At 55.0% G+C, this 27,518-nt stretch overlaps 1 protein-coding gene and 1 long non-coding RNA gene across 4 annotated transcripts in view; one reads left to right on the top strand and one right to left on the bottom strand.

Moving 5' to 3' along the window:
• Positions 1–8,131: 8,131 nt before the first annotated feature.
• Positions 8,132–17,515, top strand: CCDC166 (coiled-coil domain containing 166). The gene is made up of 5 exons (XM_035012282.1): positions 8,132–8,572; positions 8,647–9,357; positions 9,449–9,537; positions 9,731–9,817; positions 17,269–17,515. The coding sequence occupies exons 1-5, from the start codon at positions 8,132–8,134 to the stop codon at positions 17,513–17,515; spliced, it is 1,575 nt and encodes a 524-aa protein (XP_034868173.1).
• Positions 17,516–18,888: 1,373 nt separating this feature from the next.
• The window catches only part of LOC118015280, a 9,938-nt gene continuing 1,308 nt past the window's right edge, over positions 18,889–27,518 (bottom strand). For 2 of the 3 annotated variants that reach the window (XR_004680601.1, XR_004680602.1), the window contains exons 2-3: positions 21,226–21,337; positions 18,889–20,785 (exon numbers count right to left, since the gene is read on the bottom strand). This is a non-coding gene — a long non-coding RNA (uncharacterized LOC118015280). Of the gene's footprint in view, positions 20,786–21,225; positions 22,374–27,518 lie in introns of those variants that run through there. The other variant, XR_004680603.1, reaches the window with a different exon arrangement.

Below are 27,518 nucleotides of genomic sequence, written 5' to 3'. Positions count from 1 at the left end.
AGACTAAGACAAATGGGTAAAGATATGCAAATAGTTGTCACAAGAAAGCTTTAGTGGCTGTGTTAATACTGGACAAAGTAGACTTCGGGACATGGAATATTATCAGGGAGAAAGGGGGACACTTCATTATGGTACAAGTGTCAAGTCGTCAAGCAGATACTACAATCCTGAAAATGTATGCACCTAATAACAAATTCCCAAAATACATAAAGTAAAACCTGAGAGAACTGAAAGAAATAATCAAGCCAGTTGAAGAATGTACACTCCTTTTCCAATAATTAGTAGAGCAAGCAAGCAGAAAATAAAGATGTAGTAGACCTGAGCAGCACTGTTGTCCTGCTTGACCTAATTGACATTTATAGAACAATCCCCCGCCACCAACAGAAGACACACTCTTTTCTTTTTTTTTTTCTTTTTTTTTTTTTAAAGATTTTATTTATTTATTTGAGAGAGAGAGAATGAGAGACAGAGAGCACGAGAGGGAAGAGGACAGAGGGAGAAGCAGACCCCCTGCTGAGCAGGGAGCCCGATGCGGGACTCGATCCCGGGACTCCAGGATCATGACCTGAGCCGAAGGCAGTCGCTTAACCGACTGAGCCACCCAGGCGCCCCTCACACTCTTTTCAAATGTGTATGAAAGTCGCCAAGATAATGGGGTGCCTGGGTGGCTCAAATGGCTGGGCATCTGCCTTTGGCTCAGGTCATGATCTCGGGTCCTGGGATCGAGCTCCATGTTGGGCTCCCAGCTCACTGGGGAGTTGGCTTCTCCTTCTCCCTCTGCCTCTCCCCCTGCCTGTGCTCTCTCTCAAATGAATAAATAAAATCTTTAAAAAAAGAAAGTCACCAAGATAAACCATATTCTAAGTACCATAAAACAAAGATCAACAAATTTTAAAGGACTGAAATAACACAAAGTATGTTCTCGGATCCCACAGAATTGAATTCGAATTAAATATTAGAAAGATATTTGGAAAATATCCCCAAAGATTTGGAGATTAAGCAACACATATAAATAAACAGTGGGTCAAAGAAGAAATTACAAGGGAAATTAGAAACAATTTTGAGCTGGAAGGTAATGAAAACATGATGTGGCAATGTGCAGGGTGCAGCCAAAGCAGTGCTTAGAGAGAAAATTATAGTTGTAAATGCTTATATTAGAAAAGACAAGATTTCAGGGCGCCTGGGTGGCTCAGTCATTGGGCGTCTGCCTTTGGCTCGGATCGTGGTCCCGAGGTCCTGGGATTGAGCCCCGCATCGGGCTCCCTGCTCCGCAGGAAGCCTGCTTCTCCCTCTCCCACTCCCCTGCTCGTGTTCCCTCTCTAGCTGTGTCTCTTTCTGTCAAATGAATAAAAAAAATCTTAAAAAAAAAAAGATTTGTTTTCACCTTAAAATGCTAGAGAAAGAAGACAAAATTAAACCCACAGTAGGTAGAAAGAATGAAGTAAAGACAAGAGTAAGAATCATCGAAATGGAAAATGTATACACAGGAGAAAAAAACAATACAATTAAAAGTTGACTCTTGGGGCGCCTGGGTGGCTCAGACGGTTAAGCGTCTGCCTTCGGCTCAGGTCATGATCCCAGGGTCCTGGGATCGAGTCCCGCATCGGGCTCCCTGCTCCTTGGGAGCCTGCTTCTCCCTCTGCTTCTCTCTCTCTGTCTCTCATGAATAAATAAATAAAATCTTTAAAAAAAAAAAAAGTTGACTCTTGGGAGTGCCCGGGTGGCTCAGTTGGTTAAGCATCTGACTTAGGCTCAGGTCATGATCTCAGGGTCCTACGATCATGTGGATCGTAGCCCCTGTCAGGCTCCTTGATCATGATCATTGGAGAGTCTGCTTCTTCCTCTCCCTCTGACCCTCCCCCTGCTCATGCTCTCCCTCTCAAATAAATAAAATCTTAAAAAAAAATAAATTTAAAAAATTTAAAAATGAAAAGCTGATCCTTTGAATAAATAAAGTCTAAGTAGACTGATTAAAACTCAGAGAGAAATTACCAATGTCAGGAATGAAAGACAGTACAATCCTACAGATTCTTCAAACATTAAAAAGATAACAAGAGTGTATTATGAACAACCTCACATCAATCAATTTGATAACCTAGCTGAAATGGCACATCTACTGAATGAGTGGGAGCATTCCCCAAATATATTCAAGAATAAATATAAATACAGATTGAAAAGCAATACGCCCACTAGGAGAAAGAGGAGAGGAGAAAGCCCGTGGATGGAGACGGAGGGAGGACTGGTAGCTAGTTGGCCAGGCTGCAGGAAATGAGACTTGGACCCACTGATGGGCCAGGAGAGGGGCAGCAGGATCCTTAGCGAGCTCTGTCGGCAAGAGCCTCTTCCCGGGAGAGTGTGGAGCAGCCCGTGCAGCTGCTGAGGGTGGCAGGCGGCTAGAGCACCTATGGGACTGTGGGCAGGCCAGCCCCTCTTTCTCGTGCCTTCCCTCACGAACGCCAAGCTAGAGGAGGTCTTGACCCCGCCACTCTGCCACTGAGAATGTAGCCCATAAGCAAAATTGTACCAATATCAGTGAACTTCAGCAAAAAAGAATTCTGCAAAGTGGACTTCATTACATTTAATTATCAAGTCAATTTTTCAATGGGCATTTGATTCATCCATTAGTTGTTTTTATTTTATTTTTTTTTAAGATTTTATTTATTTATTTGGCAGAGACAGACACAGCGAGAGAGGGAACACAAGCAGGGGGAGTGGGAGAGGGAAAAGCAGGCTTCCCACGGAGCGGGGAGCCCGATGCGGGGCTCGATCCCAGGACCCTGGGACCATGACCTGAGCCAAAGGCAGACGCTTAACCGGCTGAGCCACCCAGGCGCCCCCATTAGTTGTTTTTAAAGCTGCTATTATGTGTTTCCTCTTGGGGCCGTATGTCTGCGCAGTCCAACTGTACCCTGTCCAATAGCCAACAATAAATTTTGTTGCATGCAGCTGTAACCCCCAGCTTTGTTTTGAGCACATTATCAACTGGGGCATTTATTACGCATTAGCTAAAAAGTGGACTGTGTATTTAATTTTTAGCTGATACATGGCAGTTTAGGGAGGCCTTGTCCAGAAGACCCACAGCCAGCAGGCAGGGAGGGGGCGGCAGATCAAATACCCGGGTTGAAACAATATGGTCAGAACCTCCTGCTTCATCCATCACCGGCCTCCTTGTAACTCAGGAGACCAAATTCACAGGGTCCCCACCTCCCAGACTGCAGACTGTCACAGTCCTTGTGCATGGGCCCCGCCCCTTCCTGCGGGTCACAGTCCAGGTGTGTGGCCCCCGCCCCCACCCTCAGTGTCTGCGTCCCCACTGCCCAGCCCTGTCTCCAGCAGAGCCCCTCCACCCTTTGGAATGGACCTGGTACACTCCTCCAGCACCTGGGTCTCTAAAGCCGTGCTTTCCTCTCTCCTGCTCCTGACATGGGCTGTGGACTCAGGTACTCCTGGTCACTCCAGGAAGGCACGCTGGGGGAGTAGATGTGGTCATGTCTGAGATCATGAGGGTGCTGGAGGAGGTGTGCCCCTGGCTGGGCTCCCCCTCATAGCTGTCTCTCAGGGGCATCTCTGAGCCAGCCTACAGAGGTGGGCGTGGGCATCGCCCTCGGGACCTGCGGGGGGCTCTGGACACTGGGCATCCTTCTGTTTGTCTTTCTCTTCCTCACAAACAGAGGTAGGTGAGCACCCCTGGAGAGGGCGGCATGCAGGCTGACCTGGGCCACACCCCAAGCCTGAGCCTTCCTGGCTTGACCCCCTCCAGGGAGGAGTAGGGAGCCAAGCCCACAGGCCCTGGGCTCCAGCAAGGCCTGCCCCGAAGCTGCGACCCTGCTGACCCAGAGCAGGCCAGAGCCTTGGGTCACCACCGCAGCATCACCGTGGAGCCCCACCTGGCCTTCGTGTGTTCCATGCACACACCCAGGGGCGCCCGCTGGCTCTGCCTGCCTTTGCTCCTAAGAAGCCATGGCAGGGCTCAGGGCCCTCACTGCACCATGTGTCCGGGAGGGCAGAGCGCTTCCTGCAGGGGCAGCCGTGGCTGTGGGAGCTGACGCACATCATGGCCTGGACCTGGGCATTCCACCTGGGGCTGACCGTGAACCTGGTGTGGGTCTGGCACAGGTTCCAAGGTACCGGGCTGTGAAGGGGAGGCCCTTGAGGAAGGTCCTGGCCGGCCTGCCCAACCTAGAGCCAGCACCCTGGTCTGGGGATGTGGGCCGGGGGCGGGGTGGCGAGGGGGGAGGTCTGCAGGCAGTACCCAAACTAGGATATAGGCAAGGGGACAGATTTGGGTCCGACCCAGGGCCCAGAGAACAGCCAGGCCTGGGCCCTCCAGGGCTTGACCCCAGCCAGAGGACACACTGGATAGACAGACTCTCCTGGACTTTGCTCACGTTCCTGCCCTTTGTCCCCTTGGCCGTGGTGATCACCATCAGCGCTGTCCTTCTAATCAAGGGACGAGGTACTAGGCCGGGGCATCCCTACCACCAGACTCCCCAGGGTCCCTGCCTCTGCTCACTGCTCAGTAACTGGCTGAGATCAATCAGGTCTTTGGTATCCCCTGAACCCACCAATTCTCCAGGTCTGGTTGGCCTTAGCAGGGAGAAGGGTCGTGGGCACTAGCCATGTGCTGGTCTCAGGCTGCTGTGGGCGGGGCTCCATAAAGGAGGCTGGGTCACAGTGCAGAGATGGGCAAAGACTTGCCAAGAGGTAGTCTGCACTGTGGGACGAGCCCACCAATGTCCAAGTCACAGCCCTAGTGCTTCCAGGGGTCCTTGGACAAGTCACCCTGTGTCTCGGTTTCTCCATCTGTGAAATGGGAGCAGAGGCCGCTGGAAGTGCTCACCTCAGGGTCAAGCATAGCCCAGCCCCACTGGCTACTCCTGAGGGAGGGGGCTCACCCCAAGTCTCAGGAGCTGAGTAGGGAAGGCATGCAAGACAGGGGTCAGAGTGGGCCCTTGAGAAGCCTGACTAGGGGGTGGGGGATGGGGGGGGATGTGTGGTGGGTACTGAGTACTGAGGAGTAGTATGAGCAGCTACCCAAGAACCTGCCTTGGGGGTCCATGGCAAGCCCCCAGCAGAGAGCTGGGAGAGTACCTGACCACACAGGAGTGGGGGAGGGGGCAGCCTTGGCAGAAGCTGAGCAGACTGCTCACCTCCTTCCTCCTAGTGTCTTTCCAGTTCAGAGTTCCCACCAGGAGGTGAGTGACCCCTCACCCCAAACCCTCCCCAGTCTGAGTCTGGAGGGACAGAGACCACCACCCTATCCACAGTGGGAGGGGGGCAGGAACCCCAAGTGTGGGGAGAAATGTCTTAGGTAAGGCCTGGCTTTGAATCTGAGCCCTCGGAAGTTAGTCCTGTCTCTGTGGGCAGCTGTGGTACCTGGGGGACAAGAGAGACACCCCTTCACCAATACATGAAAGGCCCCTGGGAGTGCATGTCAGCTGACCCCAAGGCCAGGCACTCTCCTCTTCCCCGGGAGAGGGGCTGCTCCTGGAATCACCCTTGCGCTCCCAGGCCTGCACTAGGAAGCAGGGAAAACAGGGTCCCCGCCTTCCCCTAATCCGCACCAGTCTGTGGCGAAGCCCAGCACACTGAGGCCACGACTCGAGTGGGGGGCAGAGGCGCAGGGGGAGTGGATGGCGCGGGTGGGGAGGGGCCGGGAAGGAGCCGAGCCAGGGCTGCGCGGGGCTCGAAGGTGGTGAAGGCGGGACCCAGGCTGGGGACCCGTGGGGCTGGGCCGCAGTCTGGCCACCCCCAGGCTGCACGAGGGCTGGGCGCGGGGCGGGGGCTTCCCACGCAGCTCTCCGACCCATTCCGCTGAGACTGCAGAACTGGGAAGAAAACTGGAGGCAGAGGAGAACAAAGCGCTTGCCAGACCTCTCCTGGGAGGAGGCATCTGTGAGCCGTAAAGCGAAGATGAAGCACCGAGAAATCCGGGAGGCCCAGACAACTTAAAAACCTCTGCCGGCTGAGTCCCTCACCTCGCACCAGAAATTAAAAGGCGGAGCCAACCAGATCCCCGGTCCCCCTGCGATGGCCGCCTGCGGCGCTGGAGCCCGGGAGGGGCAGGGGCGGCCTGGGAGGGGCCCTCCGCCTCTGGCAAACGGGGACAGTGGCCCCTGCCAGGTCTTGAGGGTGGCCAGGTGGAGAGCACAGCGGTCTGTCCCGGAAGCAGAGAGCCCCCGGTTGGAAAGGCCCTGGAGAGAAGCAGCAAATATTCTCACTGGGCTCTGTGAAGCCCCCAGTACAGCGTCGCACGTGATGTTCCCAGACTCTACTTGGTCTTCTCACAAGTTTCTGTAAGAAGTTAGGCACCTGGGTGCCTGGGTGGCTCAGTTGGTTAAGCGACTGCCTTCGGCTCAGGTCACGATCCTGGAGTCCCGGGATCGAGTCCCGCATCGGGCTCCCTGCTCGGCAGGGAGTCTGCTTCTCCCTCTGATCCTCCCCCTCTCATGCTCTCTCTCTCAAATAAAAAAAAAAAAAGAAGTTAGGCACCAATTTCAGATTAAAAACAAAAACCATATAGAGGCACCTGGCTGGCTCAGTCAGTTAAGCTTCCTGCTCTTCATCTCGGCTCAGGTCTTGATCTCAGGGTCGTGAGTTCAGGCCCCACACTGGGCTCCATGCTGGGTGAGGAGCCTCCTCAAAAAAGCAGAAGATAAAAAACATCATTTAAGGCCGACATTCAGATGCTGTTTAAGTTTATGAACCAACATTTCTTCAAATTTTAACACCAAATGGAGATTCTCCATTGTCTTGAGTGTGTGTCATTTTATTCTTACTTGTAAATTTGAAGAGGCTCTGCCCCATGTTCCATGCAGCCGCAGCCAGCTAGAGCAAGTCCAGAGAGACGAGTGACCTACCACAGCTCTGGAACCAGCCTCCGAAGGTGGTTTCCCACAAAAGCCTTCCTACAGATGTGGGTTTCCTTAGAGCATGCGCCTCACAGACTCGCCAGTGGACAATTCTCAGATCTGTCCACGCTAGGGCAAACGTGGACAGACCTTGACAGAAGATGAACTATATGATGACAGGACCAAACCAGGTGCAGATTTAAGTTGCAGGTCCAAGGGGATGGAGAGGCACCTCCTTCGGGGGGCAACTAACAGAGTGGGAGGCCAGGCCTGCTAGGTGATGTTAGCACTGCTCACATCCTAGCCGAGACTGAATTAAATGAAGGGTTTATGGCGTTGCTTTCCACAATGTCACAGCAAAAAGGGCAACAGCAAAACCCCGGGTGGACCCCTTCCTCTCCAGCCATCCCGGCCAGCTAGGAAGGGAAGCTGACCAAGGGCTGGTCAGTGGGATGAGTTGAAGAGGTGCGCACGTGTGGGCTTAGGAACCCCACAGAGGAAATTCCAAAGACAGAAACGGTGGACAACCGATGGCATCCGAATGGACACGATCTTCCCAGTAACCCTAACTCCCTCGGGGGGGCCCCCAGAAGGAGTGTCAAGCATCACGAAGCGCTTCGAGGAAAACCAGGATCCCCAGAGGGCTGGAAAGTTTCACAGCACGGGGGCGGGGCTTGCTCACGGCTGGAGGCCAGGAACTCGGGGAACCCTCTCCCCACATGGGGGAGACGACGCGGTGCGGGGGGAGAGTGCACTCGGGGACAGACGGCGAAGCGCCCAAGTCTGGCACGTGGAGCGTGGGGGCTGCTCTGACCGCCGCTGGCTCTGTCAGATTCGGGAGCAGCGTCCTCCTCCGGAAGCCCAAGTCCTGCCGGTGCGGGGTCGGCCCTCCGCAGGGCGCACACGCAGGCCGTCACGCACCGACTGCGGGGCGAGGGGCTGGAGGGGAGTCGGCCGTTGCCGGGACGACGGGGTGGCCGTGGGGGAGGGCGCCTGAGTTGTGTCTCCACGGAGACCGCGCAGGCTGAACGCCAACGTTACTAAGGGTGGGCACACCCCGACGGACGGCCAGGGTCCGGAAGAGCCCAAGAGTAAAGGTTGGAGACGATACCCTGACCCCTGCCCGACCCGCACACCCCGATCCCGCCTCCCCCAACCTCTCGCCCGGGGACGCGTCCCACCCCGCTAGAATATTCGCGCCGCGGGAAGGGAAGGGCTAGGCTGGAGGGGCGGGCTGGGGGCAGCGCCTGCGCGCGTGCCGGCGCCCGAGGCCCCAGCCCATGGCGCCGCAGAGGAAGCGCGGGCCCAGCGCGGGGCGCCGGCCGGGCGCGGCGGGGGACGGCGCCGAGCCGCCGCTGTCGGAGCGCGGGCAGTACCTGCAGCGCGAGTACAAGCTGCTCTCGGAGCAGCTGGACGCCTGCGAGGCGCGCGTGGACCGGGCGCTGCAGGCGAACGCCTTCCTGGAGCGCGAGGCGGTGCGCTTGCGCGAGGAGAACCGGCTCTACGCCAGCTACGTGGGCGCGCGCGCGCAGCGCTGCGCCCAGGCCGTCGTCCGCCTGGACGAGCAGCACCGCGTGGACCTGACGCAGCTGCACTGGCAGCGGGCCGAGCTGGCCTCGCTGTACCGCGGGCGCGAGGACGGAGTGCGCGCGCAGCTGCTGGAGATGGAGGCGCGCGCGGCGCGGATGGCGCGGCAGGTGCAGGAGCTGCAGCCCTACAAGGCTAGTGAGCGCGTGCCCGGCGGGCGGGGCGGGGGCGCGCCGCGCCCCGGCGCTCACCCGCGCCCCCGCCGCAGGAGCTGCAGCTGGAGCAGTTGGCCCGGATCCGGGCGCTGGAGCGCGAGCTGCTGCACATGCGCGTGGAGCACACGCAGCTGCTGCACCGCGTGAAAGGGCGCTTCCTGGAGGACAAGGCGGCCTTCGAGCGCGAGGCGCGGCAGCGTGTGCAGTCCCTGGCGCGACGCGCGGAGCGGGAGGCGGCGCGCGCGCTCATCGTGCACACGCAGGCCATCAAGGCTGACAACGGGCGCCTGCGGCAGGAGCTCCTGCGGCTCCTTCGCTGGGCCCAGCTGCTGCATGACACGCGGCGCCAGCTGCTGGAGCAGCGTGAACAGCTGCGGCGCGAGCACGAGGACACGCGGGATCTGGCGCGTGTGCATGGCTGGCTGCGCCGGGGCCCCGACGGCCCGCCGCTGTGGCAGCCGCCGCCGCCGCCCGCCCCACGTCTCGGGTCCTTCGCCCCCTCCACAGCCCCATCGCGCGCGGCTCCCCGGGCCCCGTCGCGCGCGGGCTCCGGGTCATTGCTCCCATCGCATGTGGGCTCCGGGATCCCATCACAGGCCCCTCCGAAGGCGGGTTCATGGGTTCCATCCCAGCACTTACCGCCCGCGGGCTCCCGGGTCGCGTCCTTGACCCCGTCCCGCCTGGGCTCCCGGGCTCCGTCCTTGATCTCGCCCCACCGGGGCTCTCGGGCCCAGTCCTTGACCCCGTCGCGCCCGGGCTCCCAGGTCTCTTCGCGGTTCTCATTACCCGGGGCCTCACAGAACACCGCTCCCTCTGCTAAGTCTGTCCTGGGATCAAGCTCTTCCCGTCCCCCAGTCGAAGGAGAGCGTGAACACTGACGCTGCAGCGGGAGCCGCCTCGAGGAGAGCCGGGATCGACGGAGTGGGGGGCGGGGGCGCGTGGAGGTGAGGGCCCGTGGTGTTCAGGTATTTGGTAAATGCGGTGTTAATAAAGGTGTGACCGGCCCACCTGGCTCTGGCATGGCCCGCTTTCCTGTTCCAGCATTCCTGGAGGTACAGGGACCACTCATTCTGGCTTCGTCTCCAAACTGCAAAGTAGCCTGATGCGCCCCTCGCCCTGTGTGTCCTTCTGCCCCAGCTGCTCCCCAAGGGCAGAGGAAGTGGGCCACACCAGTATCCTCGCACCAGGACTGACAGAGACGGACACCGCCCGCATGGACAGATGGTGCCAGAGCATGACAGGAGTCCAGCTGGCCAGGAGGACCTGGGCAACCCCGTGTTGTAGCAGGGAGGGCCAGCGTGGGGTGGGCCGTGATGAGGAGGGCCACTGGGGGGGGGGGGGGGGGCAGTGGGGCTTTGCTCCCAGTACCACTGTCACCAAGGGCCATGGGAGGTTTTGTGTTTAACCTCCTGGGGATTTGGGGGTAATGCTTTTTAAAGATTTTATTTATTTATTAGAGAGGGGGGGGGAGAGCAGGAACAGAGATAGCGAGAGCAGGGGGAGTGGGAGAGGGAGAAGCAGGCTTCCCGCAGAGCAGGGAGCCCAATACCGGGCTCGACCCCCCAGGACCCTGAGATCATGACCTGAGCTGAAGGCAGACACTTAACAACTGAGCCACCCAGGCGCCCCATTTGGGGGTATTTTTAAATATAATTTCCAACTTAGAGGAAAGTTGCTAAGTACAGAGAACTCCGTTTATCAAGATTCCCCGGCAGTTTGCATTCTGTCCCTGTGTCTGTGTCTGCATTTTTTCCTGAACCACTTGAGATCAGGTTCAAGACATCATGCCTCTTCACTTAAATGATTTAAAAATCCTTTAGTGTTCCTGAGCACAAGGATGTTCTCCTACCTTACCCCAGTAGGATGATCCAAATCCGGAAATTCAGTACAGAGAAAACAGTATTAGCTAAGCCACAGCTCCCCTGAAAATGTCGGTCATCCCCGACCTGAGCACAGAGGGAAGGTTCTTAAAAATTCTGGGTCTTTGGCTGCACATTGGGAGCCGGCGTCGGAGAGGCCCAAACAGGAGGTGCTCACGGCTAGAGTGGCTGGCGCGCTTCCAGCAGCAGGGTGCAGAGTTGGTGGAGCCCTGGGGACAAGGCAGGGCAGCCCCCCCACCGCGGCGCACGGACCAGGGGTCCAAGCAGCAGATCCTGATGGCCCTGTTAACCCTAAAACAAAACTGCCAGCTATTTTACCAGCAGAGAGAAGTTTGTTCAGGAACAGCAGAGAATTGCAATCCCAAGACGAGCAAGTTAGGGCAAAACAGTGCCCGGAACCAAGGAGCGGAACACTCTTTTATGGAGGAAAGGGGGCGTTGGGAGGGGCTGTTGTAAACAAAAAGCCTATTGGCCAGGCCCGAGCTGGGAGGGTAGTGGCTTCTCATTGGCTGAGCTGTTGGTGGCGGGGGGGGGGGGGGGGGGGGGGGGAGGGGGGAGGAAACCGTTCTTCCTCCCCGTGGGGCTCTAAAGCTGTAGTGACTGGCAAGGTCCCAGCGGGGTCCGCAAGGGAGAGTCGGGCAGTGAGAGCTCCCCCTGGTGGCCTCCCAGCTCCGCTCGGCCCCATTCTAAACGAGGTCACCTTTTACTAATTTTCACAGCCCACGTGGAGGGGCCCTTGGGATGGTCAGGACGGGTGGAACCAGGACTGGACCTGGGCCGGGTGGAGACAGCAGTTCAGATCACAGGTTTAAAACGCAGCTTTTAGGGGTACCTGGGTGGCTCAGTCGTTAAGCGTCTGCCTTTGGCTCAGGTCATGATCCCAGGGTCCTGGGATCGAGCCCCGCATCGGGCTCCCTGCTCCGCGGGAAGGCTGCCTCTCCCTCTCCCACTCCCCCTGCTTGCGTTCCCTCTTTTGCTGTGTCTCTGTCAAATAAATAAATAAATAAATAAATAAATAAATAAATAAATAAATAAATAAATAAAATCTTTTTTTAAAAAAGCAAAATAAAATGGAACTTTTAGTCATCAAGGGCAGTGCACAATGAGGGTGAACCACCCAGGGGAAGTGGGCAGAAGCCCTGTCCTCCTTACCTAGCTGTATTTGGGGTTCTGTATGCTTTGGCGACCACCTCCCACCGTGAAACTTTAGTTGAAATGTTCTGGTCCTGGGTGGACAGTGCTCCTAGGCCCCTCCCAGCAGTAAACACAAACACTCTTGGGAGAGTTCACCATTTCTCTTCATTTATTTATTTTTTAAAAGATTTTATTTATTTATTTGACAGAGCAAGAACACAAGCAGGGGGAACAGTAGAGGGAGAGGGAGAAGCAGGCTCCCGGCCAAGCAGGGAGCCCGATGTGGGGCTCGATCCCAGGACCCTGGGATCATGACCTGAGCCAAAGGCAGATGCTTAACCATCTGAGCCACCCAGGTGCCCCTCACCATTTCTCTTTAAAAGGAAGTAGGGCTCCTTTGAAATTTGGGGAAGGAAATAATACAAAATGAGTTCAGGATATCTTGTGCCAGAAAGCTAGGTTCCTCCCAGAAAGAGACCTACCAGAGGGACAGTGTGACAAAAGTGAAGGGCTCTGAATGGCCAAAAAGTCAACAATTTCAGCATCAAAAAGAATAATGGCTGTCCTGAATAGAAACATACCAAATATATAAAATGCATAAGTTTAAAATATTATAAAAACCCACTCCATTAGTCATCTTGAAGGTTGCTGCTATAGCAATCTATTATTCTAAAAACTGGTAAATGAAGGGATGCCTGGGTGGCTCAGTTGGTTAAGTGTCTGCCTTCAGCTCAGGTCATGATCCCAGGGTCCTGGGATCGAGTCTCACATCGGGCTCCTTGAGCCTGCTTCTCCCTCTGCCTGCCTCTGTCTCTCTCTCTGATAAATAAATAAAATCTTTAAAAAAAATTAAAAATTGGTAAATGAAGAATCACATCCATTCTGACTTTCCCCTATGAACTGTATTTCAGGATAAACAGATTGGTGAAAGAAAGTTATGTATAGAATTCCATCTAATAAATGCAGAAGAAATCATTGGCAATGTCTTAGTGGTAGTGAAAGCCTATAGGTGGGAGATTGATGAACATAATGGAGGATTCATCTGACCCTCAGAACCCATGAGTGACCCTAACTTTACCAAGAGGTATTAAGTGCCTCCTGGTGTGAAGCAATAGAATCTTGCAGAGTGCCGCGGACAGAGCATTCTTGATGAGAAACAAAACTGATCTAATCAAGTTTCTGAATGTAACTACCAGTGTATAGAAAACACAGGGGAAAGAGGAACATATTACAAGATATAGTAGGGATGTAGTCATTCAAATCCTCTTAATAGGGCAAATGACTGTTTTTTCCCAAAAAATAAATGGGAAAGAATTTTTTAAAAAGAGGAAAGGGAAATTGTTATGGATTAACAGATTTAAGATACATTTCCATTAAATGCAACATGTAGACCTTGTTCAAACCCCTATTCTAATTTGAAGTGTTAAATCAGGATAAAGTTCCTTGGTACTTATGAAGCTAATAAGCAGTAGCATGCCCCACACTTCCTTTTCCCAGATACTCGTCTAGCAACTGATACCCCAATCTCTCTTCTGCCCAGACACCCCCTGTCCTCAAGACCCTCAGCCCACTGATTCCCATGAAATAGCTCCCTGGGAGACATCACTCAGACTAGGCATTTGTCAATTTCTCCTTGTAGTTCTGTCATTTTTACTTTATGTATTTTGAAGCAATTATTAATTGCCTACAAGTTTAGAACTCTTCCTATAGTACAGGGAAGCCTAGCTCTTCCCTGTAAATTGAACATTTTGTCAGTCTGCTGTGTTCTTCTTTACACCTCTGCCCACAGTCTATTGTTAATGTGGTTTGTCTTGCACACTCCTTTCCATGGGTGTCAATTTTATATTTCAGATGTGTCCCTAGAAGCAGCATAAGTGGTTCTTATTGCTTTAAATACAGTCCAACAAGGGCACCTGGGTGGTTCAGTTGGTTAAGCGTCTGCCTTTGGCTCAGGTCATGATTCTGGGGTCCTGGGATTGAGTCCTGTGTCAGGTTCCCTGCTCAGTGGGGAGCCTGCCTCTCTCTCTCTGCCTCTGCCCCTTCCCCTCCCCCCCACTTATGCACTCTCTGTCACCCTCTCCTAAAAAATTTTTTTAAATGTTAAAAAAAAATACAGTCCAACAGTCTTTGTCTTTTAACTACAGACTGTAGTTATTTTGTATTAGTTGATTTGCAATATTAGTACCAGTATTTTTTTTTTAAGATTTTATTTATTTGGGGCACCTGGGTGGCTCAGCCGGTTAAGCGGCTGCCTTCGGCTCAGGTCATGATCCCAGGGTCCTGGGATCGAGCCCTGTGTAGGGCTCCCTGCTCAGCGGGGAGCCTGCTTCTCCCTCTCCCTCTGCCTGCCTCTCTGCCTATTTGTTCTTTCTCTCTCTCTCTGTCAAATAAATAAACAAAGTCTTAAAAAAAAAAAAGATTTTATTTATTTAACAGAGAGAGAGCGCCTGCTCCCAAGCAGGGGGAGGGGCAGGCAGAGGGAGAAGGAGATTCCCCGCTGAGCAGGGAGCCTGACGCAGGGCTGGATCCCAGGACCCTGGGATCATGACCTGAGCTGAAGGCAGATGCTTAACCCACTGAGCCACCCAGGCACCCCCAGTAGTAGTTTTTTTTTATCAGTTTATTTTATACTTTCTGTGTTTTCTTTCTCTTTTCATGTTTCATTTGTTTTCCTCTACTTGTATGGGAATCATACTCTTCTCCTCTTTTAGTGGTCACTTGAGAAATAGAAACATGCACATTTAAGTTCATAATTCATGAAGATAATACATTTACATCCTTCTAACCCTCAGAATGCTTTAAATTTCCATCATACCTTCCTGGTCTAGAAGCTATTGATAACAAGATTACCCACAAATTAGACATTATTACTTTGTGAAAACTCATCTGTGTGCATACTCACCATTTGAGACATATCTGTATGTATGTTGTGCTTCAATAATGTTTACTTTACAAATCCTGCTGGGCGGGCGCCGGGTCGCTCAGTCGTTAAGCGTCTGCCTTCGGCTCAGGTCATGGTCCCAGGGTCCCGGGATCGAGCCCCACATCGGGCTCCCTGCTCGGCGGGGAGTCTGCTTCTCCCTCTCCCACTCTCCCTGCTTGTGTTCCCTCTCTCGCTGTGTCTCTGTCAATTAAATAAATAAAATCTTAAAAAAAAAAAAAAAGTCTTGCTGGGCTAGTTCTGGTGCTCCTTTTTCCTTGTGCAGCTTTCTGGCTTCTCTTGTCTAAATAAGCTGCTAAAACTCAGCCCTGGTCTGCCCTGTGCAGCTGCTGCCCTGAAACCACTATGAGGCTGGAGGAGAGTACGACCCCTCAGGCCCCTGAGGCTGGGCCATATGGGACACCCAGCCTGGGGGACACCTGCAGGGGGATGGACCCAAGTGGGCACCTCCAGTCCAGGCCTCCCTCAGATTGTGACAACTCTCATCCTCTGTCCCCTCAAACCCTGCCCACTGCTCTGCAGCCCCAAGTCACCACTGCTTGCCCGGTGGGTGCCATAGGGTTTTTCCCATCACTGCCTGGAGCCCTTGCCCTGGACTTTGAGGCCAGCCCAGAGAGGGGGGATGCTCTGTCCCCTCCCAAAAAAGAGCCAATGACCCCATTCGGATTTCAAATAAAATAAACTAATAGCATAGAGGAAGGATAACTCTTTATAATGAGCTGTAAAGAAAAGGGCCAACAACACACCAGGATAAGCAGGTGCGTGACCTGGAGAAGCGCCAGGGGTGATGGCCATCTGGAAGCCCCTGCACCGCCCAGGCCTCAGGGGGGCGCAGGCGGCCGGGGCTAGAGCGGAAGAGTCCTGGGGCGGGGGGCAGGCGTCACTGGTGGCCAGAGAGCCTGCAGGGCCTGCTGCGCTGGCTGGTTCTCCTCCATCTAAAGCAGGTGTGCTTTGACTCAGCCGTCGTCTAGGACCCTGTTCTGTTGTGTGTTGTGGATTGACTTGTGTCCCCAAAAAGACGTGTTCAGGTCCTACCTTCCGAACGTGAACTTACCTGGAAGCAGGGCTGCGGCAGTCCCACGGGGGCAGGGTGGGCCCTCGTCCAATAGGAGCGGTGTCCTTCTAAGAAGACGGCCACGTGAGGACAGACGCAGGAACACCCCGACGACGGAGGCAGAGACAGAGGCCGAGCCGCCGCGTCTGTAAGCCAGGGCGCGCCCCGTTTCACCCGCACCATCGCACCATCGGAAGCAGGGAGGCCCAGGAAGGACCCTCCCCTACAGGCTTCAGGGGCAGCACGGCCTTCCCTGCACCTCAGGCTTCCAGCTGCAGGACCCAGACGACAGATTTCTCATGTTTTCGGCCGCCCGGCGTGTGGCAGTTTGTCACAGACGCCCCAGGAAACTGACCTGACCCACGTGCACACACAGGGCCGCAGGGTCGGCACGGAAGTGTCCTTCGGCAGGACCTGTATTACGGAAGCCCATGACGCTGTTGCAAGGATGGGGACAAGGAGGGTCCACGCCAGACTAGCCAAACGCGTGTGGAAGGACATGGGGGTTCCACCAGCGTGAGGCAAACAAACCAAAATCACATGCTTACTTACGAGGCACGCGACAAGCACTCGGGGACACACGGCAGCAGTAACAGAATATCCCTGGGGGTGGGGCCGCAGGACAGGGTCTCTGACGTCCTGCTCTGCTTCCCACAGAGAGATACTGAATTCAGTGAGGCTTATGTTGAACTGTAACGTGGAATAGATTTCACTAAAACAACGTGCACTTGGCTCCCTTTTCGAGACAAAAGTCGCCTGAGTGATTGGTCAGGGGAACCAGAACCTCGGCGCCCCTCCCCTGGGGTGAGAGTCCGCAGCTTCTCGTCCGACGGTCAGACCACAGGGCCTCCGGTGACGGGACTTCCGAGGGTCACAAAGGACAGGGATGAAGTGGCAACGGTGCGCCTCCTGGGCTTTCTAGGACCCAGATGGCAGGTCGGGGCTACCGAGAAGGCCAAAGGCAGGACGGCAGGCAGCGGGAGGAGTGAGGAGTGAGCTCCACGTGGCACAGGGGGCCCAGGCCAAGCCGCAGGGAGCTCTGCGTGTGGCCCGGGGAGAGGGGTGGAAGGCCAGGCCACAGGCAGGACTCCCCGTCAGTCCCCAGGGGCAGACCCATCCTGGCGCAAAGGGGACTTGCGTCCTCTGCCCCCGATAAATGCAGATAAAGGAGGCAGCACGATGGGGGGGCGGGGCGCTGCTGGCCGGGCTCGCCTGCCCTGAGAAGGCTGATCCTCCCTCTCAGGGGTCACTCCTCCCCCCTCGAAAACACCTCCGCGCTCCGGAGCCGAAATACGCAGGAGCACAGCTTGTGGGTAAAGAGGAACAGGCAAAGGAGGCTGCAGCAGGCCGACGCCCGGGGTACGTGGCTGGGGGGTCTTCCAGGAAGAGGCAGGACGTGGGCGGTAGCCACAGGAATCTGGTCGGAGCTGCCAGCCACGTTCGTCCTGTCCTCGCGGCAGCGTCACTGGTGCTGGCCGTCGAGTCTCCTCACCAAGTAGCGCAGCCGAGTTCCTGGAACTAAGGACTCTCCGGGGAAACGGGGGAGGGGCCGGGGAGGCCTCGGGAACCGGGAAGAGGGAGCGCGTCCAGCGTGCCCTCCGGCCTTGCGGGAGCCCTAGCGTGTCCTGCATTTCCACCCGTCTCTCCATCTCCGCACCCGCTTCAGTGAGAGCGCGCGCGGGACGCAGGCCTCGCGGCGCCCTTGCGCGGCGCCCTCGGTGATCCCCACCCAGGAGCAGCCGCCTCCTGCCACTCGGGGGCCCCTCACCCGTCGCGCGCCCACAAAGCTGAGCACATCCAACTTCAGGTGGGACTCGGGCCACCGCCGCGGCCTAGCCAGCGCGCGCGGGGGCTGGCGCACCCCGGTTCCACCGCCACTGGGCGCCGGCGCGGCCCCCTCGGACCTGTCATAAGTGTCATCAGCCGCAAGAGTTGCTCAATTCTGTGCTGTTCCTCTTTAATCCCACACAGTCGCATCATGAAGTGAAAGATGAAAAGCCAGGAACAGGCGACCCGGACACGTGGCCAGCTGGTTTCTGCAGGACGGAGCTTGAGCTTTACGAGTTATCCTCAGCACTTCTTGCCCACGGATCGGAACCAGGCCACTAGCGCCCGCACTCAAACGCCCTTTGAAGGCCTCACAGCTCCGCACATGGGCGGGAACAAACCCGCCGCTTCCCCGCCCGACTGCTCGGAACCGGGCGAAAATACAAATGCTGCTGGGAACGTTTGGATTCTAGAGATAAAAGACACTCAAATCCTCCACTGGGCAGATTTCCATTTATTCTGGGGGCCTTGGGAGCCACGCCCGGCCTGCCTGCAGGAGCAGCGCCCTTCTCCAGCTGGTCTGTAGGCTGGGACTGACCCAGAGAAGCTCCTGCCGGAACCGAGTTGTGTCCCCCGCAATTCCTATGTCGAAGCCCCAGTGCGATGTATTTGGCGGTGGGGCCGTTGGGAGGTGATTAGGTTCAGATGAGGTCATGAGGGTGGGGCCCCCACGATGGGGTTTGTGCCCTGATAAGATCAGACACCAGAGCCGCCCCACCAGGTGAGAACACAGCGAGAAGGGGGCCGTCTGCAGTCCAGGATGTGGGTCCTCGTCAGGACCCGGCCCTGCCGGCACCCCGGTCTCAGACGTCCAGCCCCCAGAGCTGTGAGAAAGCCATCTGTTTCGTAGGCCGCCCAGCCTGCGGTGTTGTTCCGGTGGGCTGAGCAGAACGGCGGAGCTCGTAACTGAAAGACCTAGCGGCTGTTCTCAACCATCTTCGGGACATACTAACAAACTTCAAATACACATATCCAGTAAAATCAGAAAAAAGAGAAAAAATTTCAAACACTAGCTTCAACAACTCATTCTGCCAATATCATTTTGTCTTTCTTTTTTTGTAAGATTTTTATTTATTTATTTATTTGACAGAGAGAGAGACAGCGAGAGAGGGGACACAAGCAGGGGGAGTGGGAGAGGGAGAAGCAGGCTTCCCGCCGAGCAGGGAGCCCGATGTGGGGCTCGATCCCAGGACCCCGGGATCATGACCTGAGCCGAAGGCAGACGCTTAACGACTGAGCCACCCAGGTGGCCAATCAATTGCATTTCCTTTTTTTTTCTTTTTTTAAGATTTCATTTATTAGAGAGAGAGAGAGCACAAGCAGGGGAGGGAAGAGTAGAGGGAGAAACAGACTCTCCACTGAGCCAGGAGCCCGATGTGGGGCTTGATCTCAGGACCCTGGGATCATGACCTGAGCCGAAGACAGACGCTCAACAACTAAGACACCCAGGCGTCCCCATCTTCCTTCTTTTTATTAGAATTTTATTTATTTATTTAAGATTTACTTAATCTTAGTTAATACTTAATCCAGTGTGCCGTCTAGCCTTGTGGGAGCCCTCAAGCTTGTGATCGAGCCTGTGGGCAGGGTGGGGGCAGTGGGAGAGGGTCTCAAGCAGACTCTGAGCCGAGCATGGGCTCAGCTGTGCTCCTGACAGCACAGGGCTGGGGGTGAAGCACAAGGACGGTGCAGACCCCACGCAGGCCTGTCTGGCCATCCGCTGGTGTCTGGCCACATGGCACTGGGACACACACGGTCCCAATTGCCTGTGTTCATGACTGTAAGCAAACAAAGGCAAGATGCCCTATCGGTGGTTGGAGAGGTTGAGTCAGAACAGGGAGCCCACAGCCCTGGGGACACGCTGGCCCCGGGCCTGCACCGCATGGGATGATTTGTCCGCAGGCGGAGGATTTGCGGAGCACAACTCTGGTCGTGAGTTCCGGCTAACGAAGGCGACTTTCCGATCCTCTGAAGTGCTCGCAAACGACAAAGGTCCCGGCCACAGGAGGGCCCCTGCTTCTGGGGGCCACGGGCCGGACACGGGGCAGACCTAATGGGGAGCGCGGTGAAGAGACAGGGGCAGGAAGGGGTGGGTAGCGGCGCCAGGCCCACAGCCCGCCTCCTCCGGTGAGGCCGCTCAGGGGGCCGGGGGGCTGCCGGGTTTTCCTGCCACTCGGGGACCTGGCGGGCTTCCTCCCTGCAGGCTGTCAGGGGCAACCGCAGTGCCTGGCCAGGGACGGGACACATGGGGCCTTGCGACCCCTCCCCTCTGCTGCCGCGCGAGAAGCCCCAGCGGGAAGCCTCCCTGCAGCGGCCACACTCAGAGGGCCTCCGGGTCAGGAGCGGTGTGCTGAAGCTGCTGCCCTTGGGTCACCGGACGGCCCGGCCACACTGGGCGCCCCTGCAGGGCCACCCCCCGCTGCACCCCAGCTCATGCTGGGGGAGGTTCTGCCTCTGCCCGAAGGCTTTCCCACAGCCGCCGGGGTCCGGCCTGCGTTCAGGGTGGACCGCGCGGTGCTGGCCGAAGCCTGTCCACGCACCTTGCAGCTGAAGGGCTTCTCACTCGTGTGCTTTCCCTGGTGCCGCGGAAGGTTGGAGAGCCACCAGAGGCCTGGCCCCATCCAAAGCCTGTGAGGGACGTGGCTCCTGTGGGAACCGCCTGGTGAGCAAGAAGCCGAGTGTGGACCGTCGCAGATAAACGTCTGCCCCTCAGCGGGACGTCCCCGAGGCTCTGAGGCCGGCCGGTGCCCGCAGCACGGCCCGCGCTCCCTGCGCCGTCCGGCCGCCATGCCAGGAAACTGCACGGCCACCGGTTCGGAGCAAAGCTCTTCCCAAAGCCAGCTCCTCGGCTTTCCACGGGAGTTGACGCTGGCCGAAGACAGTGTCTCCTCGGTGAAGGGGCACAGATACCGCAGAGCTGGGGGCAGGCAGAGCGGCCAGCAAACAGAAGAGAAGCTCCCAGAAGAAAGTCTGTCCCATCAGCTCAGGTCAGAACGAGGGACTCACTCCAAGCAAGTGGCTCGGGAGGGACAAAGGAGCAAACTATAAATGGCAGAAAAGTGAAAATAAAGTGTGGCGTCCCCCGCCGTTCCCTGATACTCGGTGAGCTCGAGGGCAGCGGCAGGCGGGCCCCCAGACAGCGCAGTCGGCCGGGGCGTCCCAGCAGCAAGGCCCTGCCCGGCGGCTGGCACCGGAGACCGGAGGCCACGCAGCCCCGGGGGGTTCTGGGCCACTCGCCGTCCAGGCCGTAAGCGTCCTTCCGACCAGGTGCCCGACACCCTCTCCGCCCGGGGACCCTCGCCGTCCGGTATCTCCCCGGCTCGCCTCACACGTCCGTTTCATCGCACTTGTGAAAGGATCTGAAAGCAAAACCAAACCGGCGTGCGGCCACCACCTCACCTAACGGAGGGAGGCACCATCATCACCTCAATTTTACCAAAGAGCAAACGGGCACACGGAATAAAGCACCTGCAGAGGCCACACGTGGAGACCCTGCAGCAGGCGTGTCAGCCTCCTGGCCTCGTCCTGCGAGTACCTACGCCTGGAGTCTCCACAGGACAGCGTGGGCCCCACAGACCCCACCCGGACTCTGCACTGCACCTGCCACCTGTCCCGCCTCACACGGCCCCACGTGCTTGGTGCTCCCCAGAGAAGCGCTCGGTGCAGGAACGTGGCCTGCCTCTGCACCCCGTGGGTCCTACAGTCCAGATTACAAAGCAGCTCCCCCCCACCCCGTTCCAGTGGGAGAGGAAAACACCATCAGGGGATGCGGTGTGTCAGCCTCCCCCAGAGGGCTCACCTGGGCAGCAACTCCTCTGGGGTTCCCGAAACTCGGGTCCCTCACGCTCCTCAATCCACGGCTCATCTCTCTGTTCCAGGAGAGGCGAGGTCTGGTCTGGGGCCACAGGATCCTTCTCAAAGGGGAGAAAAGGTACAGACAGAGTGAGGGTGCCAGGGCTCAGGCCAGCCCGTGGGGGTTCCTCAAGAGAAGTCACCCCAAAGCAGAAATGCTAGAAATGGAGAAGAGAATTGGGGCAGCAAGTCAAGCAAGGTGGGCTCTCCCCACATGACCTGTTGGTGAGAAAGGCCCCAGATGTTTCCAGCAACTCAAAGGAGGAAGATGGGGCTGCTTCCAGAGGAGCATGGAGAAATGCCCTTGGCCAGAGTCAGCCAGGATGGCCCCTTTATGGCACACAGACAAGAACTTGTGTTTCCAGCCCCTTAGCCAGCCTCGAGGCCCCAGGGCCAGTCAGGCACCCGACAGGCTCTGGAGGCCAATGGCACAGCCCTTCCCCAGCGCAGCCGAGCTCCCGAAATTGTCCAGCAACATGTCCCAGGAGAGGGCTTGCTGGCCAGGGTCCAGACACTGCCACTGCTCCCCTGGGAACTGTGTGGACACCTCCTCGAAGGTCACTGGGTCCCGCAATACAGACAGCTCCCCACCAGGAGCAGGACATCAGACGTGGCCATTCGTGAGGCTGCAGGACAGTGGGAAATGAAGACGCTAAAACTCACATGTTCAGGCTGGAAGAAAAGAAGGGGGCTGGTCTCCAAGGAGGAAAACCCTCAAGAGGCCTGCAGCTTAGGTGCCAGGGAAGGCACCTGTTATGGACTGTTTGGGTCCCCGCAAATTCATATGTGGATCCCTGAGCCCCAGGATGGCTGTATTGGAAGGTGGGACCCTGATCCCATAGGATTAGTGTCCTTGTACGAGGAGACACCCCAGAGCTCACTCCCTCACTTCCTCTCCCCCAGGTGGCTGTCGATGAGCCCGGAAGTGGGTTCCCACCAGAGCCCAACAAGGCAGGGACCTGATGTGGGACTTCTAATCCCCAGAGTGGGAGAAAAACACATAAAACATCCCTGCGGGACTGAGTTATGGCCACTCTTGCCAACCTAGCGCCTAGGAGGGCCGTTCGCTAGGACACCTACCACGTCTTTTTTTTTTTTTTTTTTAAGATTTACTTACTTAGGGGTGCCTGGGTGGCTCAGTCGTTAAGTGTCTGCCTTCGGCTCAGGTCATGATCCCAGAGTCCTGGGATCGAGCCCCGCATCGGGCTCCCTGCTCGGCGGGAAGCCTGCTTCTCCCTCTCCCACTCCCCCTGCTTGTGTTCCCTCTCTGGCTATCTCTCTCTCTGTCAAATAAATAAAAAAATCTTAAAAAAAAAAAAAGATTTACTTACTTATTTTACAGAGAGCGAGCGAACGGGGGGTGGGGCAGAGAGAGAGAGAGAAAAATCCTCAAGCAGATTCCATGCTGAGCACGGAGACTGATGCAGGGCTTGATCCCAGGACCCTGAGATCATGACCTGAGCTGAAATCAAGAGTCGGACGCCCCCACCTACCATGGTCTTAATGTAAACGGATCACATTCCCCCAACTCCATAAACGAGAACCAGTGAGCAGGCAGCTGCTGATCTCCTAAGCCACCATCAGGAGCCCCTCCCCATGGAGGGGCTGGGTGCTGGGGGGCTCACCTGGGGGCACATCTATGGGGAGACGGTATGGGGGGGGGCCCTCTGGGGAAAGGCAGGTGCAGAGAAGCAGCTGATCTGGGGAGACGATGAAAGTGAGCGAGGCTGCAGTCCAGAGGCCCCTCCTGACCCCAGAGCTGCACCTGCTCAGTGGACCAAGGGGGAGTCGGGAAAAACCCGTTACACGAGTGCTTTTGCAGGGTCTGCTCCAGAATGGAAGGTGAATTTGAGGGTGGGGAGGGGCCGGCATCACTGTAAAAAAACAGGAAAGCTGGGTGCTACTGAGTTTTACCTCCCATACGCAAGGACTCAGACATTCCAGAAAGCCATAGTTGGACACTAAATGATGGCTGAGACCAGCCACTGAGGGCTGAAAGCCAACAGCTCTGCTACAACCATGTGCCTGGATGATTTGGGGCTAAAAGCCACTGAGGCAGCCTGGGTTCCTCCCCAGGACACGGGACCAGGACATCCCACACCCATGGCACTGCCTGCGGAGATGTCCTCACGCACTTCCCCACAGATAAGGACATGACGCAGCCTTCCCCAGAACCACGACGGTGCAGCCCCTCCTTCCTCATTACTCTTCCTATAGAGCCTCGCTATTCTTCACCGGGTTGGGGGACTAAGCTGCAACCTCCCCTACACTGTGCAGCCAGGGTCTGCTCAGCCCCAGCTTCTGCCCCCAGCTCTGTTCAGAACTGCCCTCCTCAGAGTCGCCACGTCCCTCCTGCCGCCGGGGGCTCCTGTGTCTTTCCCAGGCAAAGCAGGAGCCCCGAGATACAGGGGAGGCCAGTCCCCAAGACACCCCAAGAAGGGACAAACCAGCTGGCGGAAGGTGCCTAGTTCCCCGTACCGGGGATGAAAGAACGAGGCCTCACTCCAGATCCCACACACACCAACGGAATCATAAAGAACCATGCGGAGGAAAGGTCCACCAAGTTCAGCCACTGGGTGCAATGGATAAATTCCCTTCAAAGCACATTATGAAAATAAGAAAAGAGAAAGAAACAGACTTCCCCCGGAGAAAGTAGCAGCCCCCGCTGACTCCCGGGTGAACTCTACCAAACCCTTAAGAAAGAGCAGCACTGGCCTCCGAAGCCTCTAAGAGAGCAGAGGACGGGCAAATACCGTCCAGCCGGCCTCCTGAAGGCCAGCGAAGCCGGGATGCCAAAACCTGATAATGACACGAAAGGACAAGAAAATCGCGGGCCAATCTCTCTCATAAGCACAGATACTATTTTTTTAAAGATTTATTTATTTGAGAGAGAGAGAGAGAGAGAGCACGAGCAGGGTTGGGGGGAGGGTCAGAGGGAGAGAAGGTCAAGTAGACTCCCCGCTGAGCACGGAGCCTGAGCAGGGCTCAAACCCATGGCCCTGAGATCGTGACCTGAGGCGAAATCAAAAGTCGGAGGCCTGTCTGCGCCCCCAGGAGCCCCAGACACATATTCTTAACAAAACATCAGGAAGCCCGACACAGCAACTTATACAAAGAACTCTGTGTCGTGACCAAATGGAGTTGACACCAAGAACACAACGTAGGTTTGACCTTGGTTTGCCGGAGTTAGTGACTCCAGGGCCGGAGGGCGCCAGAGGAGGACACGACCACCTCCTGGAACGACGCCTTCATCCAGCGACGTTCATGCGTTCAGCGCTCTCTCTACTCACATCTGCTTCACTTGTCCCACCCTCCTCCATCTGAAAGTTCTGACAAACGTTCATTCTGTTTTCCTTTTGACACTCAGTGGGTGTTAAATGTTTTCCTGAATATGTTCTTCAATTGGAGATTTTCTTTATGTTTTCAGGAGCAAGGCATCACCTGTAATCAAATGTCTTCCCCAACTTTTCCTAAGTCACTTGAAAAGAAAGCAACATAATCCACCACATTAACAGGATGAAGGAGCGGTGCCTGGGGGGCTCAGTCGGTTAAGTGTCAGACTCTTGATTTTGGCTCGGGTCATCATCTCAGGGTTGTGAGATCAAGCCTGGCATCGGGCTCCGCACTGAGCCTGCTTAAGATTCTCTCTCTCCCTCTGCCCCTCCCCGCCTTAAAAACACAGAATGAACAAGAAAACCCAAACCACACGATTACCTCAACAGATGCAGAAAAGGCATTTGTTAAAATTCAGCATCCGATTCTGATAAAAACTCTCAGCAAACAAGGAACACAAGAGAGCCTCCTCAAGCGGACAAACCTGCAGCTACTATCATGTTTAACAAATACTGAACACCGTCCCTCTCAGATCCAGAATAAGGAAGGCTGCCCTTTGCAGCCTCATAGCTTCCCCTCAGCTTCTATTGAAGGTCCGAGCCAGTGCAAGAAAGTAAGAAAAATCCAGCCCTCAAGATGACAGAGAAAGAAGTAAAACTGTTGTTATCCAAGGATGACCTGTGTTTCTAGGAAAATCCTATGATCTCTTCAAATAAAAACTAGAGCTAATGAGTGAATTAAGTGAGGTCAAAGAATATAAAAATCCATTACATTTCTAATAGCAATGAATACTGGGAAAATGAAATAAAAAATTTAAAAGTAACAACAACAAAAAGTCAAATACTTAGTGTGGTATAAGAAATCCCCAGTTCCTCATAAGGAATAGCATGGAGGACATTAGGAGAAGGAAGGGAAAAATGAGGTGGGGGGGAATTGGAGGGAGAGATGAACCATGAGAGACTATGGACTCTGAGAGACAAACAGGGTTTTAGAGGGGAGGGGGGAGGGGGAGAAGGGTTAGCCCGGTGATGGGTATTAAGGAGGGCACGTACTGCATGGAGCACTGGGTGTTATATGAAAACAATAGATCTGGATCACCACATCAAAAACTAATGATGTATTGTATGGTGACTAACATAACATAATAAAATTAAAAAAAAAAAAAAAAAAAGAAATCCCCAGTTCCTGGCACAAAGCTCAAACCCATGGCACTTCCTGAATGACTGGAGTATCTTCTGTCCAAGGGAGTCCTTTCCGGGCTTCTGCTAATGAAGTGACTGGAAAAGGCCCTTTGAGCCACAGGACAGGGGCAACTAGAGGGTTGGGACTTTTCATTCCCCACCCCACCGCCCTGCAGGAGGGGAGAGGGCCTCGAGGTCCCAATCAATCACCAAAGGCCAATGATCTTATCAATCATGCCTATATAATGAACCTCCACAAACACCAGAAAGGAACAGGTTTAGAAAGCTTCCAGGTTGGTGAACACCTGGAGATTTGGGGAGAGTGGAGTACCCAGAACATGTGGGAGACCTGTGCATCTCTTCCATCTGGCTGTTCCTGAGCAGCATCCTTGTATAGGAAACTGGTAATCTAGGAAGTGAAATGATTTCCTGAGTTCTGTGAGCAAATTAATTGAACCCGAGGAAGGAGTCCTGGTAACCTTTGATCTATAGTCAACTCCATCAGAAGCACAGGTGGCAACCCATACTTGAGATTGGTGTCTGAAGTTGGAGGAGGGCATACTTGTAGGACTAAGCCCTCAATCAGTGGGATCTGACACTATGTCCAGACACACAGCATCGCAATTTAGTTAACTGCTTGGAGCTGTGGGAGAAAAACAAAGGCTGCAATACATCCAACAAGAGATGTGCAATCCTCTACTCTTCAAACTACAAACAATGCTAAGCAAACTTGAAGACAGAAATAAACTGAGTGGCATCCCATGTTATGGGTCTTAAGCTTTCAATTGTCCCTAACTGATTTAGAAATTCAACACCACTCCCAGCAAAATCACAGGCAGGCTTTTTTGTAGAAACGTACAGGCTGATTATAAAATTTATATGGAAATGCAAAGGACCTCAAATAACCAATCTTGAAAAACAAAGTGGGAAGACTTACACTACTTGGTTCTAGGACAAATGTCAACCTCCAGTAATTGAGACGTGGGGTACACAGGCACGTGCCTTGAAGCGACAGCGGAGTGCACAAACACACAGAGTTAAATGTCTTGTGACAACCACATCAGTGCAATTCAAGGGCAAAAGAAAGGGTTGTTTTGTTTTTTTAGAGTGCCAGGACAATAGGGGAAGATATTAACCTTAACACCACTACCTCACCCCATACCCAAAATTAATTTAAGATGGATCACGGAAGTAAATGTGAAGGCTGAAACTATAAAACTTCCAGAAGAAAACAGAGAATCTGCATAACCTTGGGGCAAGCAAAGATTTCTTTCCTGGGACCTCAAGACACTCAGATTAAAAGGAAAAAAAATTTCACATTGGGCTTTATCAAAATTAAAATTTTCTGCTTATCAAAAGACAATTCAATGAAAAAGCAAGCCACACACAGACTGGGAGAAAATATTCTCAATACACATTTCTTAGAAAAAAACTCCTATCCAGAACTAGAAGTGCTATAAATCAATAACAAGAAGAACAAGAAAGCTTAAAATGAGGAAAACATTTGAACACTTCACCAAAAGATACAGGATGGCCTACAAACACAGGAAAACGTGCACAGAGCCGAGTTACAGTGTTTGTGGGAGCGGCCCTGAGCCCTTCCAAAGCTAACGGTCATCCCCGATCATCCCCGTGACACCCTCAGCACAGCCCCTTGAACTGAGCATCCCCTGTGCGCTGCGAACCGGGACACCCGGTGCCCCGACCGCAGCGGGGAGGGAGCTGA

Source organism: Mirounga leonina, unplaced genomic scaffold (assembly GCF_011800145.1).
Source record: "Mirounga leonina isolate KUSES-001 unplaced genomic scaffold, KU_Mleo_1.0 Mir_165, whole genome shotgun sequence".
NCBI lineage: Eukaryota > Metazoa > Chordata > Mammalia > Carnivora > Phocidae > Mirounga > Mirounga leonina.
The sequence above is the reverse complement of the archived record's forward strand: the minus strand, read 5'-3'. Positions and strand labels throughout refer to the sequence as shown.